Source organism: Canis lupus, chromosome 30 (genome assembly GCF_048164855.1).
Source record: "Canis lupus baileyi chromosome 30, mCanLup2.hap1, whole genome shotgun sequence".
NCBI classification, from domain to species: domain Eukaryota; kingdom Metazoa; phylum Chordata; class Mammalia; order Carnivora; family Canidae; genus Canis; species Canis lupus.
Window position 1 is genome coordinate 39,696,209 of NC_132867.1, and position 19,709 is coordinate 39,715,917.

The 19,709-nt window shown below is 53.7% G+C and overlaps 1 protein-coding gene across 3 annotated transcripts in view; it reads right to left on the reverse strand.

The window, feature by feature from the left end:
* The window catches only part of C2CD2 (C2 calcium dependent domain containing 2), a 57,399-nt gene that overhangs the window by 9,624 nt on the left and 28,066 nt on the right, over positions 1–19,709 (reverse strand). For all 3 annotated transcript variants that reach the window (XR_012021483.1, XM_072807054.1, XM_072807055.1), the window contains 9 exons: positions 17,295–17,417; positions 14,425–14,548; positions 12,635–12,740; positions 10,098–10,162; positions 7,787–7,911; positions 7,110–7,284; positions 6,021–6,134; positions 3,788–3,915; positions 1,874–2,189 (listed from right to left, as the gene is read on the reverse strand). Coding sequence is in view for 2 of the 3 variants with exons in the window: in XM_072807054.1 (XP_072663155.1) it covers positions 1,874–2,189; positions 3,788–3,915; positions 6,021–6,134; positions 7,110–7,284; positions 7,787–7,911; positions 10,098–10,162; positions 12,635–12,740; positions 14,425–14,548; positions 17,295–17,417 (1,276 nt within the window). In the remaining variant the exon portion in view is untranslated. The remainder of the gene's footprint in view (positions 1–1,873; positions 2,190–3,787; positions 3,916–6,020; positions 6,135–7,109; positions 7,285–7,786; positions 7,912–10,097; positions 10,163–12,634; positions 12,741–14,424; positions 14,549–17,294; positions 17,418–19,709) is intronic.

Consider the following 19,709-nt stretch of genomic DNA (forward strand, 5'->3'; position numbering starts at 1 on the left):
CTGTGCCCCAGCACACCTGGAGGTGGCCCCAGCGCACCTGTCAGCACCTCGGTCCCCAAGAGTGCCCTTTTGGAAGGGTCCAGTTCAGGAAAGGAGAAGCGTGGCCATGGCACAGCAAGGATAGACGCCCAAGGGAAAGAACTCTCCGGAAGGAAAAGCAGAGGAAGCAACAGACGAGGGAAGGGTGCTCTCTGGATGGACTTGGGGTCGACGAGGCAGGGCCTCTCAGAGTGAACACAGGAGGGCGGATGTGGGGGAGGGGGCTGGGGTTCATGAGAAGAGGCAGCGGACTGTTGGCCATCGGGAGGAGGAAGGGAGAGGAGAGGGCACCCCGCCCTGCACCCCGTCTTCTACCCTGCCCAGCGCACACACTGCCTTCCATGGGGCTGGGGGAGCTCCCTGGGGCGGTGCTGGCCCTGAGACTGGGGGCGGGGGGCGCCCTGTGGACCCACAGCCAGGCCGCCTTTCCCATCACCCGGGCTGCGCCTTCTGTACGGGAGCGAGGGAGTCTCCCGGGCCCGGGCCAGCAGGCAGACGGGGCCCGAGGTCCCATCTCCATCACGCGGCCTGGAGATCGTGCCCTCTCCCTCCTTCTTTCCTCCTCCTGGCTTCCAGTGGGTCCCCATCTGTGCCTCCCCTGCTTCCACATGGGTGTGGCTCACGGGGACACACATGAAGCCGACAAGGAAGGGGGGGCGGGGATGAGGGCAGGCCCCTACAGCAGGGCCCTCAGCTACGGGGCCACAGGCCACCGTGTGGCACACTGCGGGCTGGCGAGCTGCACCCCGGCCTCTAGTGCCTGCTGCCAGCAGCACCCCAGCCCCCAACTGTGGCAGCTGAAGCTGTCCCAGGACACTGGCAGGGTCCCCTGGGGGGTGTGGGGGGGGGACACAATCACCCAGTTCCAGAACCACTGGGCTGTGGCGGCAGGAACAGCCTACCAAGGTTCCCGACCTCAGGACTGAGTGCTGAGGTCTCCTAAAGTCTGCGTTCTCGGGGGACAGGGGAGGGGGGGCGGGGTGGCCGAGGACTTAGCACTGAGCTGCACCCACGACTCCCAGCCGGGGTCAGGCGCCTGCATTCCGTCTCCCATCCTGTCTCTGCACTGGGATCTCCGGGTCCCTGCCTGGAGATGGGCGCATCCTCGCTCGTGGAGGAGCTGAGGTGTGGGAGGCTTGACGCCCCCCTCGCCCCCCCGCTCTAGAACTGACCTCGAGCCCCCAGACTGCATCCCCGCAGAACGCGTCTTTAGGTCCCGGTCATGCCAAAGCACCAAGGACAACTGCGCGCGTCGACAAAATCCACAAACTTAAGGCTAACGGAAAACAAGGGATGGTTCCGACGACGCGACTACTCATCACCACACACGCATTAAGCTAACCGGTTCATTTTCTGGGGGAACTTCTCTGCCCTGGGGCCCCGGCGGGTCCGCGCGCTGAGGTCTGGCCAGGTTTGGGGCGGAGGGAAGACTCTGAGGCAGAAGGAGCAGAGGTGCCGATCTCCACGGCTCGGGGAGGCCCGGTCTCTGCGGGTTTTGTGCGGAGTCTCTTGGGCCCCAGCATGGGTGTCATATGCCGCTCGGTGACCTCCCCCCTAAATGTTCTGGAGAGTTCTATTCCTGGGGCAGGGGTGGAGCACGGAAGAAGGGGTGCTCTGGGCATGACCTCAAACTGCCCCCCTGCCCGCTGGTTCCAGGGGGGCCCGACCCTGCCCTGCGAGTGTGTGCACTGGCTGGGGCGAGGTGCTGGGGGAGGTGGGTCTGCAGAGGAGCAGGGCAGGAAAGCAGGTGATGGGAGCTAACGTTAGCTTAGACCCTGGCAAGACAGGAGAGCCATGGGGTGGGCCGGCGCGCGGGGTGCGGGGGCGCAGGTACCTTTATGCTTCTTGGTGGCGCCCGGCTCCGACACGCTCAGGGAGCTCTCAGACAGCTCGTCCCCATCAGGGTCCAGTGGGGCCTGGCTGCCCCACGCTGACGCCTGTGACTCCTTGTCCAAGTCCCAGGAGTCCAGCTCGCTCTCCTGGGGCTCCTGGGGCTCCGGGGCCAGCGGGGCCGAGGCCTCTTCCTCCTCGGGTGGTGCAGAGGCTGCAGCTGTGCCCAGAAGGGACGGGGTGTCCTCCTGGCGGGCGCTGTCCAGGGAGGCCGAGTAGTCCAGCATCATGGCAGCAGCATTGTCCTGAGATAGTGAGGTCTGTCCCAGGATGAGAGAAAAAAGTCAGCATGAGAGATGGTGGCAAGGACACGCGGGAGGAGGAGCGGGTGTGGAAAAGCCTGGAAGGCTCTGTGCCAACATCCTGACGATTCCAAAGCGTCGGAAGACGTCAGTTCACGGTTTTCCAAAGAGGCACAGCCGTTTCTCAAAGGGACTGACAGGCAGCCCGTACCGGTCTCCCCCATCACCCACCCTCAGGGCGGAGGGTCGGGGGCCCCCTCTCTGGCTGCCAGGGGCGCCTGAGTTCACAGGTGGAGGGGCAAGACACCCCCTCCCTGCAAACACCCTTCCCCAGCAGGGGCGCCCAGCAGGGAGGGCGAGACTTCCTTCTAAGTGGCGGATGGTGCACGGGCGGGTGGGCACGGGGGGACACAGAGAGGGCTACAGGTTCAGTTCACTTTTAACACTTTCCACAGCCCTTCCTACGGGAGTTTGCTTTCTGCAGGCGTGCGTGCTGTGGCCTAAAATCCTGCGTGTGACCTCTCTGTGCGGGTGCTACCCTTGGCCCGGCAGCCGGCTGGCTGGGGTGGGGGGGGTGGAAAGTGACCGCAAGGGGCCCCCACCCCGTTCCCAGGGGGGCCTGCTTCCTGCCAATGGCACTTGGCTGGCTGAGCGCCCACGGACTCAAGACGGGACGACCTGAGCACGCGGTAAACAGGCACCGCGGTGGGTTGGATGCATGAAATGAAAAGGTCCTCGGGTTCCTAGAGACTCCAAGATACAGCCCTAGAGAAGGCAGAGAGGACGCAGTCAGGGACCCCACCCCATGCCGTCGCCTCCCTGCTGGCCGCCGCTGGAAGTGCAGGGGCAGCACCTGGCCGCAGGTGCCTGGGAGGCCTGCCGGGACCAGAGCTGCGGCCACCGGGGCCCTGGCTACCATGGCAACACCGGCGCCGCGCCTCTGGCCCCTCCTGCCCCCCGTCCCCACCGAGGCATGAGCTACACGCTGCCCCCCTCCCACAGCCTGCCCTGCGTTGAGAAAGTCGTCACCTCCTCACCCCCCACAGCGACCAAATCCCTTGCTGGCATCCTCCTCATCCATTCTGAAATGGGAATCACACCAGTTAAGGGACCAGCGTGTGGCCCCTGGGCCCTAGGGGCCGGCCTCTCCGGCAGCCTGGCCTGCCTGCGCCCACCAAGGGCTCTGCACCCACATTGCAGAGCAAGAGAAGGGGACGTCTTAAAACAATCCACGCGTCACGTCTCTGACTGCAAGAGGCACAGGCCTCCACTGCAAGAACAACTAAAATGGTCTGGAAACACGTAGCGTGGAAAGGGAAAGCGCCCCACGGTCGACGTGCGAGAGGGTGGAGGTTCCGTCCCCCAATGGGAACCTTGCATCACGCCAGTCCCTCCCTTTGCACGGCCTCCCCCGTGTGATTTCCGCAGCCCCTCCACAGCCAGAGCACCCCGGCCAGAAGCCTGCAAGCGTCCTCCCGGACGGGGTGGGCCGCACAAACACAATGTCGTGGTGACCCGCGTGCCGGGCAGGCAAACGGCACCTGCCCTTTGCAGGGAGCTGTCAGGGCGTCACCAGGGCTCGGGAGGACCCGGCCCCCCGGGACGCAGGGCCATACCTTGGAGATCCCTGATATGATGATGGTGCTCTTCTTGCGCGGCGACTTGACCTTCAGCTTTGAGGACTCGCTGAGCTGGCGGATGGCGACTTCCGCCACGGGGTCCGAGCCATTGAGCACCAGCAGCTCTGCGGGGGGAAGGGGGCGCTGAGCTCGCCGCACACGCTGCACGCCCCCCCGCACCCCACCCCGGGGACCTCCAGGGCTGATGGGAACCATCCCCAGCCGGGGGTGGCCGCCCCAGGGCGGGGGGTGTGTGCAAATCTCTTCCGTCAAGGGCCAGAGAGCGAGTGGGTCAAGCTTCGTGGGCTGATGAGATGTGCGAACGGGAACAGGGCCAGCTCTGGCTCACAGACCACCCTCGGTCCGCCACTGCTTCTGGATGGTTCCATGCACTCACGGATGTATACCCGGGTTTCTGCACTTGCCTATATGCCGACATCTCCTTCATTTCCATCTACCTCCATAGAGTTGATGACAAACAACGGAAGCAGGTAGGCCAACAAGCAAAAAGGCCCCTGACCTTCTACAAGAGTTCGAACTCCGGAGGGTAGTGAGGTTATTCCTTTTCCATCCCGACGGCGGCCCAACACGATGTGCTCAGAGGAGCCAGGTCACGAAGGCGGCTCCTTCCCATTGTCAGTGCCGCACAGCTGGCCAACCTCTCAGGGAGGCTCAACCCCCAGCAGGTGCCGTGCAAAGGGCCGCGGGCATACCGCCGCGTGCAGCCCTCCCCAGGCCCTAGGAGGCGGGTGCCCTGTTTATCCCCATCTGAGTCACGGGGAAGGTCAGGGGGCACAGCATGGCCAAGGTGCCACACCGGGTCTGTGACCCCAAGCTGGCACCTGCGACATCACTGCAAGAGCTCCTGCCGAGGCACAGCCAAACCCTGATGCTTCAGTGGGGCAGGGGGTTAACAGGAGCGTCTCCCTTCTCGGTTTCAACGCCCGGGTGGCTCAGCGGTTAAGCACCTGCCTTCGGCTCAGTGCGTGATCCCAGGGTCCTGGGATCGAGTCCTGCATCAGGCTCCCCGCATGGAGCCTGCTTCTCCCTCTGCCTATGTCTCTGCCTCTCTCTCTCTGTCTCTCGTGAATAAATAAATAAATAAAATAAAAAGTAAAAAAATAAAGGGTGCAAGTGAAGGTGCCCCTGCAGTCCAAGGCCATGGGGCACCTGCCAGGGGCAGGTAAAGCGAGCAGGAACGCCAGCCAGAGGAGGGACACGACCTGCACCCAGGACGCTGCAGTTGAGGGAGCTCTGCGGTTTCCGGAGAACCCTGACCACTCACTCCCACGGGGAGAAGCAGTGTCGCCATCACCAGGCTGAGCGAGTATGAAGCCGTCCTAAGACAGCACCTGTCAAGTGACAGCTTCCGGCTCCCCGCTGCCCCCCCCACCCCACCATCCTCTCCTCCTGGTCCCATCCTTGACACTGGCGAGATCAGAAATGGGGCTGAGGGGACAGGGAGAGGGTGAGCCCGAAAGGAGAAGCCACCTGCCCCTTCTGGCGGCAGGTCACACCCGAGCAAAGGGAGAAACGTAATCCCCAAATTTAGATTGTGCTCTGATTTAGGGAGGCAGGGACTCATCTCTCCAAAGACACGTGTTCCCTGGGAGCGACCGTAAAAATGGGAAATGTGCAAGCAGAGCTCTGGGGGAGACCTCGTGGGAGGCACGAACGAAGCCGCCTTTAGGATCACACCCCGGAGTCCTGCTTATTTATGATATTCATAGCACTGGTATATGGAGCAGGAGAAAAATCATGCCCCAATGTTTTATAACGTGGGGGGCACCTGGGTGGCTCAGCGGTTGAACATACACATTCGGCTCAGGGCATGACCCCGGGGGTCCGGGAACGAGTCCCGCATCAGGCTCCCCGCAGGGAGCCTGCTTCTCCCTCTGCCTGTGTGTCTGCCTCTCTCTCCGGGTCTCTCATGAATAAATAAATAAAATCTTTAAAAAAAGAAATTTCTTTTATAACCAGGTTATAAATTTCTTTTATAACCCAGTATAAACTGGGTTTTTATGTGTCTTTTGTGAAAGCATCTGCTAAAACTTACCACCACCCCTGGTCTCTGCCTGGCTCCCATTCCCCCTTTCTCCTTCTAGTTCTGCTCTCATTACTCAAAAAAGCTCCCCTCAAACTCCAAAAAGGAAATGCTGAACCCTGGGCAGCCGAGAAAGACGGGAGGAGAGCCCAGAAGGAGGGGAGCAGTGAGCATGCGCCCCGTTACCTGTGTCCGAAGACGAAAACGTCTTGCTGACGGGAGCGCCGTGGCAGGAGATGGCTTGGACAGAGATGTCCTTCTCGATGACCTTCACTTTGACAGGCGTCTTCAGGGGAGACTCTGCCGGGAGGAAATCCAGGTCATAATGGCCCCAAAACCCGCCTGAACCTACAGCTCCAGGGAAGGTGAAATCACACCTCTCACGCAACCCCATCTATGCAGCTGGAAAAGGCGAGGGCAAACCTTTGGATATCTCATCTTTTTGGGGGCTGGGGGTGGGGGCCAAGTACCCAGAAAGGATAATGGGAACCTGGGGTTAAGTAAAATTTCAGAAACATTTTAATTAGGCCAGAATTTCATTTTCTTCCGTTTTGTATTCAGGAACGGTGCCAGGCAATCTATTCTGGGAAGATAATACACGTATCTATCTATAAGCAGAAACATAATATAAATAAAATAGTAAGCCTACACTTATATGGAAGCTGTCTCTGGGGCAGAGGCTGGGGGGACAGGTAAGAATTCAGCTAGATCTAAAATGACTGCACATGGGGCGCCTGGAGGGCTCAGGGGTTGAGCATCTGCCTTTGGCTCAGAGCGTGACCCCGGGGTCCCGGGATCGAGTCCCCCATCGGGCTCCCTGCATGGAGCCTGCTTCTCCCTCTGCCTGTGTCTCTGCACCTCTCTGTCTCATGAATAAATAAATAAATTTTTTTTAAAAATTCATAAAAATAAAGAATAAAATGACTGCACGTCAAGCCTTCCTAAGAACCTGCACTGACCACTTACACGACATGGGTTGTCCCCACGTAAATGTAACAGGGTAGTTCATTTAACTAGATATTTTTCCTCTAGCATCTACATTTTTCAGCTTCAGCGCACACTACCGGGTTGAACCCTGCTTCGGCATGCCGTGTATTTATTTGACAGCATAGAAAGGTAACTGCCTAGAACACAAAAAGCTAAGAAGTTTTGCCCACTGCCCAGCTGTCTGTGCCACGAGACTGTCTGAACAACACTCACTACGGCATCCTGCTGTCTAGACAGGCAAGGTGCTCACGGGGCTGGGGGACTGGAGTCTGCAGGGGCTGCTCTCACCAGAGCTCAGCGGGGACGCCCTCCCCGCGTCGAAGCGAGGCTTGGTTTTCACGGCAGTGACAGTAGTGACCACAGTCCCACACGGCATCACCGTGCGGTCTTTTTCTACCTTTGCAGCGGGAGCAGGTGAAGGCGTCTGCCAGGATTTCACTTCGCCGGGTTCTACGTAAGAAAACTGCAGAGAAGGTACAGTTACGCACCTCGTACAGCGCGTAGACCAAGCCCTGGGCACGGCACGCCGCCCTCCCCGGCGGTAACCTCTGCGTCAATCGGCATCCCTCGGTACGGTAACCATCTCGTAGTTAATCTGGGTTGGTTTCCCCAGAACCGAGGGGGGGGGTGACAAGACCCACGCTCAATCCCTGCCACTCTGCGCCCAGTGACAGGCCCAAAGGCTACAGCACCAAACGAAACCAAGTGGCCCTTCGTGGGTTAGGCCCACGTGACACAGCCGTTGTGGAAAGTTCTCCAAATGGCAGACCACTCAACACGACCGTGGGCGGGACGTGTCCCATTCAGGTCTAGAAATGCACAGCACGACACAAGAGCTCCTCTTATGTGAGGAACTTTCTCGTTTGCTGCTGAAGCAAGAATCCAAAGTAACTGACAGATAAAGATGCTCCTTATCTCAAGTGCATCCAGCTGGAGCTTGGCCACGGGAGAGAAGGACGCCGTACCTCCGCAGTGACCGAACCCAACACCGAGCCGCCAAAGGAGGACCCGCCGGTCAGTGTAAAGCTCTGGGGCCCAGAGGGCTGCTTCTTGAATAAATCCAAAGGAATGGTCGTCATTGCCAAGAGAGCTAAAAAGATAGGAGACAAGTAAAGATACATTTCCATGGGGTTCCACGGGAGCAGGGGTCAGAGGGAGCCACCAACACAACCAGAACAACCTCCTAATGCACATCCTGTCTGCTTGAGCGTCCTCCAGCTTTGGGACATCTCAGAACACCATAGAGACAAAGAGAGGCTGTGGACACGGTCTAGACCAAGGGAGGCATAAGAGACAGGAGACTGAAGGTGGTACCTGATGCTGTGGGGGGAGAAAGTAACTGCTCTAAATAAAGGACACGGGGCCAACCCATGAAGAAGAACGCCGGGGGCAGGTTACAGAACGTGCATGTACATTCAGGAAGCAGACAGCTGGACTGTGGACATACCAGAGAATATCCTTATTCTTAGGAAATATGCACCTAAGAAAGGCAAGGTAAAGGGCCTGATACCCTCGGACATTCACAGGTTTACCCTCCAGCATGTGTGTGTGTGTGTGTGTGTGTGTGTGTGTGTGTGTGCACGCACTGGCATGTGTGCAGGTGCACATGCAGAGACCGAGCAAGCAAAATCAAGAGCAACCACTAAGTGCGAGCACAAACAATAAAGCAAATGGGGCAAACTGTCAAAACTGTGGGAGTCCGGGTAAAGGCAATATGGTTGTTCTTTGTTCTGTTTTTGTTTTTTTAATGTAAAATTTCATAGATCCCATCGGGTTGTATAGGAATGAGCCTCCAGAGGGGTGGTGCCTCAGAAACGGATTGGGACTTGCCTTCTTTCCAGGCAAACCCTGGGCCCACCCTGGGTTCAAACCACATGCCGTCTCCTCGAACGTCAGTTCTTATCTCAGTAACACCTCACTGACCTTATCCCGGGACAACGGAATCAAGGAAATTAGCTCAGAATTCTTGCTAATAAGGGGGCGCCTGGGTGGCTCAGTTGGTTAAGCAGCCAACTCTTGATTTCAGCTCAGGTCACGATCTCAGGGTGCTGAGGTTAGGCTCTGTGCTCAGCGGGGAGTCTGCTTAAGGATTCTCTCTCTCCCTCTCCTTCTGCCCCTTTCTCTCTCTCTCTCTAAATAAATAAATCTTTAAAATCTTAAAATCTTAAAAAAAAAAAAAAAGGAAGAAGAAGAAGAAGAAGAATTCTTGCAAATAAACAAGAAGCTTGAATTGCTTTTTCCTGGGTCTTTGTAATTTTAGGAGACAACCAAATGGCTTGGTCTCCCAGCAGGATAAGCCAGGTAAGGGGTCCCCTTCTCCCAATTTTGGTATGTTTATGGGCATTTTTAAAAACCTAATACAGGGATCCCTGGGTGGCGCAGTGGTTTGGCGCCTGCCTTTGGCCCAGGGCGCGATCCTGGAGACCCGGGATCGAATCCCACATCGGGCTCCCGGTGCATGGAGCCTGCTTCTCCCTCTGCCTGTGTCTCTGCCTCTCTCTCTCTCTCTGTGACTATCATGAATAAATAAATAAAATCTTTAAAAAAATAAAAAAAATAAAAAAAAAAAATAAAAACCTAATACATACTGAAACTCCTGACTTACACACACGCATATATACAGGTCCATGTTCACTTTTGTGATTTTACCTTTAACCATAGCTTTCTTGTCTCTAAAGCATGTGTCCAGTGTAAGCTGCCGTGGCTTATTTTACAAGGAAAAGCCAGTTGAAATCCATAGAGAGAAATAGCAGGATGGGGCGGGGGGGGTGCCAGGGGGACGGAGGGTGTGGGGAAGTCGGTGTTTCACGAGACCAGGGTCTCAGCGTGGCAAGAGGAAAAAGTCCTGGAGGTGGGTGGTGCTGATGGCTGCACACGGTGTGGATGTACTCAACGCCACTGAATTTTACACTTAGAAATGATTAAGATGGGAGCTTCTATGTTATACGCATTTTACCCCAATTAGGAACACAACAGAATGGGTCTATTAAGGCTAAGAAGGTCGAGAAGTACTTCTCTAAGCCAAGAACGGCTGAATAAAAAATTTTAGATATTTATTAAAAAAAAAAAAATAAGGCAAAACCCAGTTGTGTATATTCTTTTCCAAAATGTATCCCCTTGCTCATAACTGAAATGGACTTTCAAGCAAACATTGCCTCGGAAAGACCGGAGTGGTTTCAGGGAAGGGCTTCTCAGCTTCTCCAGGCCCCATCAGGGCGGCTGGATGACCCCTCCCCGAGAGCAGGGCCGCCCCCTCCGCACCTGCTCGACACCCACCTTCTGAGGATCGCTCATCCCCTGAAATCTGCAGGTGCAACTCCTTCGACTTGGCATTCAACTCACTGCGGAAAGGAAAAAAAGAGCTGTGAATCCTTGCAAATGCTGTATTATTTCTTAAAACAGTATTTTTTTTTTCTCATTATAGAAAGAAACACAAATCACCGTCAGTGTAAAGAGGACCTGCCACTTCGCTATCCCCAGTTACTGTTAATCTCTGGTTACTGGTCTCCTAGAACTCTCTGCTCCTTTCTGACTGATGACAGAGGATGTTCTATCCAGGCACCCTCCAGTACGGTGGCCGCCAGCCCCAGATGGCTACTGGGAGCCCCAAACGAGGCCCGTGCTAACTGAGGGCCTGAAGTCAATTTTGTTTCGTTTTAATTAATTCAAATTTAAAGAGCCGCGTGTGGCTAGTACTTACTGTATCAAAGAGCGTAGCTCTGTAAGTTTTCTAAAACCAAAAAATAGAACAGGATATATACCTCTCTCCCCTTTTGTGGCCTTTTTTTTTTTTTTTCCATGTAAGATATCCGACGTCTTTCCAGGTCAGAAGCTACAGAGCAACGCCACTTTGAATAGGCATCTAGTACTCTACTATCTGGCCTTGGGAGATCTTATTTATCCAAATCCTTAATTAACCAGGCCTTAAGGGCAGCCCGAGTGGTCCAGCGGTTTAGCGCCGCCTTCAGCCTAGGGCCTGATCCTGAAGACCTGGGATCGAGTCCCACGTCGGGCTCCCCGCATGGAGCCTGCTTCTCCCTCTGCCTGTGTCTCTGCCTTTCTCTCTCTCTCTGTCTCATGAATAAATAAATAAAAATCTTTAAAAAAATTTTAAAAAATAACCAGGCCTTAATAATGGCTTGATGTTTATAACATTTCATAATCATAAACAAGCTATGGTAAACATCCTTATACACACTGTGTGATTATTTCCTTAGGAAAACTATAAATGCCAGTCAAAAGGTATGTGCATTTAAGAGGTTGTTTTTTTTTTTTTTTTTTTTGGTTTTTTTTTTTGGATACATAGTGAGGACTTCTAGAATGGTTATTCCCATTTACACTTCCCCCAGCCCATCCTCACTCACCTATTCTTTACCAACCCATAAGGTGGAAAAAAAAAAATATATATATATATATATATAAGCTCTTTGGTTTACATTTGTTTTTCTTTAACTATTTCTGAGATCAGGGCAGCCCCGGTGGTGCAGCGGTTTAACACCGCCTGCAGCCCAGGGTGTGATCCTGGGGACCCGGGATCGAGTCCCAGGTCGGGCTCCCTGCATGGAGCCTGCTTCTCCCTCTGCCTGTGTCTCTGCCTCTCTCTCTGTCTCTCTGTCTCTCTCTCTCTCTCTGAATAAATAAATAAATCTTAAAAAAAAAATTTTTTTTCTGAGATCAAACAACTTCTCAGAAGTTTCTGGCTATCTACGATTCTTACTTTAATATATTTCTAGCTCAGACATCTTTTCCCAGTTTTCCAGGAGAGTGCTCCTATTTTCATTAATGATTCCTAAAAACCCTTTATTTTATACATGGGACACCTGCCGCCAGTACTTTTTCCAACTGTTTGTTGCTAGAGCATCAGAAAGCAACTGATTTCTGTATTTTTAGACTCAGCCACTTCACTGAAATATTATTTCTATGAGCTTCCTACTATTACTTCTATCCTACAGCCGTTTTTATTTCTGATCGTTCCAGCTGATTTTCTCGAGCAGTCTAGATAGGCAATAGTATCACCTCCAGGTAATAATTCGTTTTGCCTCTTCCTTTCCTGTATTTGTACACGACCTCCTTTTCTTATCCGAGTGCATTACCCTTACTTCTAGAACAAAACAGTGGGTATCTGTCTCTCGGCTTTCACAGGACGACTTCTGGTCTTTCTCATTTATATAGGACTTCCTTAAGCTTATTAAACAGGTGGCCATAAATCTTATTCTAATTAAGTTTTTAACATTAGGATCGCACAGGAAAGGTCACTGATGATGATCTGGGCATGTTACCAAGCTAAGTTTGTTTTCTCCTTTGATCTAACAACACAATGAGCTCATGAGAGATCGTCGTGGGCTGTTAATAGATCCCATGAAGCCACCCGGACGTTCCGGAATGGACCTGGCTTCTGCACGTGCTGGCGGGAGGCTGCTCCCTACCCCATGACTTAGGGTTCCTACACCATTTCTTATCAACGGGCCCTACTCCTCCCTTTGCTCCCTGCTATGTTCTGGAAACCACCCAAAGTCTCCTCTGTTCCGCTCCAAGCGGCGTGTATTTCAGAAGCAAAGGGAGCCTGCCCAGAGCGCTCTCTGGTTGCAGTAGGACGCGGGCGAGGAGGGGACCCGTACCCAGGGCTGCCTTCAGAAAGAAATCCATACCCAACCTACAGCCACCTGGGACGTCTAAGACACCTTTTCAAAAAAGTTCTTAAAAAAATTTTTAAGTGTGGGGTATTAGCAGCGCTACACACGGATTTCACGATCTGGCCGCCGTGAGCAGGTGCGGCTGTGCGGACGCAAGCCCCTCAACCAGGCCGTACGCACAAGGTGAATTCTTCTTCCCAGGCGAGCTCGGTCGTGGTTTTCGCGAGGGCGCTGAACTTCTGAACGGGATCGTTCAGCCGGACCACACACTGTGGCCTAACGTTGCCTGCAATCACACAAAGGGGCATTCCTATTTAGAACTGCATTGCACGCAGACACCGTTTGCACCTAACAGGCCGACTTACGTACCTGACGCCTCGGCTCCCCGCTTCCGAGGGGCTTTTCTCGATTTCATTGGCCACTGACAAACTCTCAAAGCACTGCACTTGGGGTTTGAGGCTTCCTGTCCCCAACTGGATATCTACTGGCCCGGACGGTGGGCCCCAAGCGCCCCTGCTTCCTGACCGGATGGTGACACTTCCCAGGGGCAACTTTACTACAGCTGATGTGACCCCCCACTTTGGGACAAGACTACCTCCCTGCAAAAGGCCTCCGGGGTGACCCCTAAATTTGGGGATACCCTGCAGAGACCCCATCTCCCTACTCACGAAGGATGTGTTTTTATCCCTGACTCAGCTCAATCAGAGATTTAAGGATCTTTGATCCGGGTAATGGGACGTTTCACTAGTACCCGGTGGTTTCTGCTTCAAGGCAACGCTTGTCCCAGGGCAGAGAGCTGTGAACACAGCGTGGAACCAGTAACCACCGCAGTCCCTGGCCCTCTCGTGCACCACGCAGTGTTGTTCCAAGCACATTATCTTACTGGTCTTCACAATCACCTCCGACGGGAGACACGGACCCCGACGTGGACCCGCTGGCAGAGGAGAGGAACAGGGACCCCCGCCCGGGCCGACAGCATCCAGAGTCAGAGGTCCCCGCAGCGGTGAGCAGGGCAGGCCTCGCAGGGCCACGGGCAAGGGCCCTTACCAAGCTAGTCGCCCACAGCTGGTGTCGCACAGAGTCTCGGGTGTTACATGTGGATGGACTGTGCTTTGGGCCCTCCTCGCAGATACGCAACCCTCAGCGTTCTCAGGCAATAAAGAATTCATTCCCGTCCTCGGCAAAATGGAACCGCGGTGGGAAGCTGGGTTCTGTTCCAGGCTGCTGTGCACTTGGGGTCTCAGCAGCCGTTCAGGACGCCGAGAGTATGACCGGTTCTGCGACACTTGTCCCTGCTCAGGTAACAGCCTCTCTGGCACGGAGGGGTCCCCGATGGGCCTGAGGCCCTGCTGACCCCCATAAACAGCCCATGTGGCACTTCAGCTTCTATGAGAGGAGGAGGTACAGGCCCCTGGGGGGCTCAGCTGCTTGAACAAATGCCCTCGGCTCAGGTCATGACCCTGGGGTCCTGGGATTGAGCCCCACATCGGGCTCCCTGCTCAGCGGGGAGTCTGCTTCTCCCTCTCCCCCTCCTCCCTGCTCACGCTCACTTGCTCGCTCTCTATCTCTCAAATAAATAAATAAAATATTTTTTTTAAAAAAGAAAGAAGGTTCACATCATATATCAGTCAGGGATGCTTAATATGTATTTCCACGTTCGATAGTTTAAAAGAACAAAAAGGTGTTCTTCGGACGAAAGGAAAGGGCAAGGTCACAGGTGCATCCCTTCCCCCCCACCTCAGCCTTCATGCACGCAAAATTGGGACTGGTTTTTAATGGTCTTCTCGCGTTCCTATTACGGTTTTCAGGGGCTCTTTGCTCAAAGGCAGGGGTCATGCTGCAGACTCAAGTGAAGGATGCTGCAGGGAAGCCAGAGGCCACGGAGAACCCGCATGTCCCCCCATGCTCGCCTGGGCCCCCCACCCCCAACACACACACACCCAAGGGTGTCCCGCAGCCCCACCACCTGCCTGAAGCACCAGGATCGTTCAGCAGCGAGGCTCGGATGTTCTTCACCAATAATTTGAGTTCGTGAGCCCTTGGAGGTTTGGGAGGGCAGGATTCCTGAGGAGCAGATGAAGCGCGCTGTAGATGCTGCCGACGGAAAAACAAAAGGCAGTGACCAGGGGAGAAGAGGAGGGGTCTCCAGGAAATCCCGTTTGACCCCCTGCAGTCGGCTCCGTAACAGCTTTCCATTCCTATAGGAAGTGAGGGTCCCAATCCAGCATCACCTCTTCCCCTGCGTGGGAACCTTTTCTGTCCAAATAAACCAGGTTCAGCCAGAGGGCCCCCCAGAATCCGGTTGTGAGCGGAAACTGGAAGCAAGCTTGCCTTGGGGCCACACCCGACCCAGGCCAGGCGCTCAAGAGAAAGTGGGGTGCCCTCTCCAGGCTGCGGGCCCACTGCCCAGGGGCACCGAGCGGGACAGCAGCCCGACACGCACACGGCAAGGGCCGTCACGCATAGCGCCACCCAGGTGAGGACTGTCCGAGTCTCATCGGGGGGTCGGAGAGGCACTAAAGTGGTGACAGAGGTGGGTATGGCTGGGCCCAGTGTCCATCATCATGTCTTCAACGGGCATCAAGGCAATTCCAACAGAGAAAAGGCTCCTCTAACCCGGAGGACATCGCCTTAAACCTTCCCCAAACTAGCTTCCTCCCTCCCTTCACGCGGTGAGCGCTTTTTTACATTTTCTTTTTTTTTTTTTATATTTTCTTTATTTATTTGAGAGAGAGCGCACAAGCAGGGGGAGTGCTAGACGGAGAGGGAGGGGGAGAAGCAGTCTCCCCACTGAGCAAGGTGCCCGATGTGGGGCTCAAACCCAGGACCCCAGGATCACGACCTGAGCTGAAGGCAGACGCTTCGCAGTCTGAGCCACCCTGGCGCCCCGTGAGTGCTCTCTGGACGGGGCCCCAGGGCGCCCGGGTAGCTCAGTTGGTTAAGCATCTGACTCTTGATTTCGGCTTCGGTCACAATCTCACATTTGTGGGATGGAGCCCCAGGTATGGCTTTGCACTCTGCTTCGGATTCTCTCTCCCTCTCCCTCCTGCTCTCTTGCTCTCAATCTCTCTCTCTCTGTGTCAAATAAATAAATAAAATATTTTAAAAAGGCGGGGGGGTGGTGGTCCCTTAAGAACAAAGGTCTGGGAATCCTGGAAAGGCTTCTCGGAGACATCACAGGTTTCTACACAAACAGAGGCTTCCAGGAAGGGATCCTGGGTGCTGGGGAAGCTTGCCAACATCTCAAGGTCACTATTTAGAAAACACTACTGTGAACCAGGACTTTGCCAAGTGTGAGCTGCAAGAAGTAATTACAAAAGTCCTTAGGAGGGACGCCTGGGTGGCTCAGGGGTTGAGCGTCTGCCTTTGACTCAGGTCATGATCCCGGGGTCCTGGGATCGAGTCCCACATCGGGCTCCCTGCATGGAGCCTGCTTCTCCCTCTGCCTGCGTCTCTCATGAATAAATAAATAAAATCTTAAAAAAAAAAAAAAAAAGTCCTTATGATCCAAGTCCATGAGCACTGGGGCTAGAGCAATCACATGTCCAGAGTGGAAATGAAATATTTCAAATATCTATGTGTGATGGTTAATTTTATGGGTCAACATGACAGGGCCACGGGGTATGTGTCCAAACGTTGTTCTGGGTGTTTCTGTGAGGACATTTTTGCATAAGATTAATATTTAGATCAAAAGACCCAGTGAAAGAGATTGCCCTCCCTAATGTGGGTGGGCCTCATCCAATCAGTTGAAGGTCTGCTAGAACATAGGCTGACCTCCCCTGAAAAAAGGGGGTTCCTCAAGCCTGACCACTGGGGCTGGGATATCAGGGGTAGTTTTCCTGCCTTAAGACCTGAATGGAGACACCAGCTCTCCGTGGCTCTCAAGCCTGCTTGGCCTTCAGGCCGGTCCTGGGTCTCCTGCAGATCTGCAGCTTGCAGACTCACCCTGCAGATCCTGGGACTGGTCAGCCTCTGCGATCATGGGAGCCAACTCCTTATAATAAGCTTTTGTGTATATGAATAAACATACATTGTTTTTTAAAAAATTTTTTAAACATACATTTTATATATAAATATATAATTAGGACACTTGGGTGGCTCAGTGGTTGGGCACCTGCCTTCGGCTCAGGTTGTGATCCCGGGATCCGAGATCGAGTCCTGCACCAGGCTCCCTGCAAGGAGCCTACTTCTCCCTCTGCCTATGTCTCTGCCTCTCTCTCTCTCAGTCTGTGTCTCTCATGAGCAAATAAATATATTTTCAAATATATATAATTAGCTCACACAGTTACAGAGGCTACTATATAACTAGGTATTTTATTTATTTATATATATAATTATATTATATATTATATATCATTTATTAGTTTATTTATATATTATTATTATATATTATTTATTATTGTCTATATATTATTATATATTATTATTAATATATATATTTAATTATATATTATAATTATATATATATATATATATAAATGCAAAGCCCCCTTGCTCTGCGGGCATGTTCTCATTGCTAATTGGGTCTCAGTCCTGGAAGGATGGAGATCTGAGACCACAGGCCCTGCGTGGACAGTGAAAAGTCAGGTTGTAGCTCCAGAAAAGCAGAGGGTCGGGGCTAATTAGGGTCGGACCGTGGGGAGCAGCTCACACACCTATTCCTTCCATCCCGCGGGGCTCTGGAACCTGGGGCCCTGAACTTGAAGCTGGTCCCTGACTCGGTGCCAGGCACTCTCGCTCTGCCACGGGGGATAGGGGACCGCTAGAGAGGTGCGCAGATTCTCCCAGAGGGGACCCTGATCCCCGATGGGCCACAAGGCACCGCCCTCGGCGGTTTTACCTGAATTTCCCTGACGTCCACGGGCTTGGTGCTCAGGACCACCGACGGGGTCGCAGAAGTAACCAGGCGCTTCAGGATGTCCTTGAGGCTTTCGGACACCGCATCAGTCTCTGCCACCCGGTCCTGCCGAAAGAGGAGGAAGTCACCAAATCATTTCCTAACTGGGCACCAGGTAGGCAGGGGACAGCTCCCCTCGCCACAGCCCCAAGACCCAGCCCGCCGGGTGCTGCCCGGGCTCCGTGGGGTCAGCTCTGGACCCGCACTGTCCTCGTCCTCGTTGGGGAGACGGGGCGCTCCCTGCCGATCGCAGAAGCCACTCATGCTCCTTATTTTTTAAAAAACGGTGACCTGGGGCAGTTCGGGTGGCTCAGCAGTTTGGCACCTGCCTTTGGCCCAGGGCGCGATCCTGGAGACCCGGGATCGAATCCCACGTCGGGCTCCCTGCATGGAGCCTGCTTCTCCCTCTGCCTGTGTCTCTGCCTCTCTCTCTGTCTGTGTCTCTCATGAATAAATAAATAAAATCATTAAAAAATAAATAAATAAAAAATTAAAAACGGTGACCATAAAGGCTGGCACAATATAGAAACTTGTCGCTGTGTCTGTGTCGAGCCTTTCAGACAGATGTGCTTGTTCTTTCTTGCAGGACATCTGCCAGTTTTTTTTTTTTTGAAATGATAAAGTAGCCAAGTAAACAAAAGGGCCCAGTAGGAAAGATGAGCTTGTAGAGGAGCAAGGAGCAAAGCGCGATGATTTATATTGTATTAGATGGCAACGCCAGAAAGCTGTAACAATGAACATCCAACAGAAACGCCTTCCGGTGTTCCAGAATGTTCTCAGCACCACTATTCACAAGGCCCCAAATTGGAAAGTACCTAAGGATCCGTCAATAGCTAAACAAATACATAAACTGTGGTGCCATCACTCGGAGGGAAGCTGCACCCACTGGTATAAATGCCATCGCCGTGGGGCTCCCGCCATCCCCACCCCGCGCAGGGGGCTGCACGAAGCGACTTCCACCGGACCACCCGACTTGCAGGGCTGGAGGGATTTCAGGGACTGACCTGCCAGGCCCTATGACAGCAACCTCAATCCCACTGGGCCAATTAGTGAACATCTAGTCTCTGCGAGAAACTCAACAAATTATCAAATCATGACCAAATACTCCCATCACTCTTAGGATATGTCGGGGCCACGTCTGTGCAGTTACACGTAGTAATGAATTTAATCTTCGCAACCACCTTGAATATTATTATCCCCATGTTACCGATGAGGAAACTAATGCACAGAGACGTCAATTAAGACGTGTAGGGACGCCGGGGTGGCTCAGCGGTTGAGCCTCTGCCTTGGGCTCAGGTTGTGACCCCGGGGTCCTGGGATCGAGTCCCGCATCGGGCTCCCTGCGTGGAGCCTGCTTCTCCCTCTGCCTGTGTCTCTGCCTCTCTTTCCATGTCTCTCATGAATAAATAAATAAAATCTTAAAAAAAAAAAAAAAAGACATGTAGGGCCACACAGCTCACAGATGACAGAGCCAAGAGTCCAGCCCAGGCACGAAGACTCTGGGGTCTACACGTCTAACCACGGTGCTGTCATCTTTCTCTTCAACGGATCCTTGGTGGCTCTATCTTTCTTTCTTTTTTAACGGAGGTGAAGTTTACATAACATAAAATGAACCGTCTTTAGTAGACACTTCAGTGGCATTCAGCACGTCCGGAGTTGGGTAGCCACTAGCAAGTTGTGAAGGCTCACCCTCTCTCTCCCCTACTAGCACCCAGCCCCACTTGCTCCGATCGGCCCCAAATCGGATGATTTGCCTGTTGGGGACATCTCCCAGCTACAGGCTCCCCCATTACGTGTCCTGTGTCAGGCTCCTGTCACACGCATACCTTCCTTCATGCTGTAGAAAGTGTCGGGAGCCTCAGAAGTGTTGGAGCCTTATCCTTTTTTTTTTTTTAAGGGATGAAAAATATTCCATCACATGGATGGACCTTGTCTTGCTTATATATTCGGGTCTTTTTTTTTTCTTTAACTCCCATAATCTCCTGTCCCCTTATAGAGGAGGAAAGCAAGGATGAAGAGGTGTGTTGAGGTGCTTGGAGTCAGAGTTCATCCCAGGATGGGCAGCTGGCTCGGGCCATCCCCCCACTCCACCCCTGGGGCCATCACATCCACAACGGGAGGGGAGGAGGGCTGGAGGCTCGGGTCCTGCACCCACAGGACCGGCTCCCAGGGGGGTGCAGCTTAACGCCGCACTTGGAAAGTCTCACTTTGCATTCACCTGAGGAGCACGGGACGGTCAGAGAAGCCGCAGGATGCTGGGGGGCAAGGTGCAAACAGCAGACACAGCATGCCACTGTTTGGGTGAGTATTGGGGGAGTAAGATCATTTTTGCAAAAACAAACCTGGATCAGGTGAACA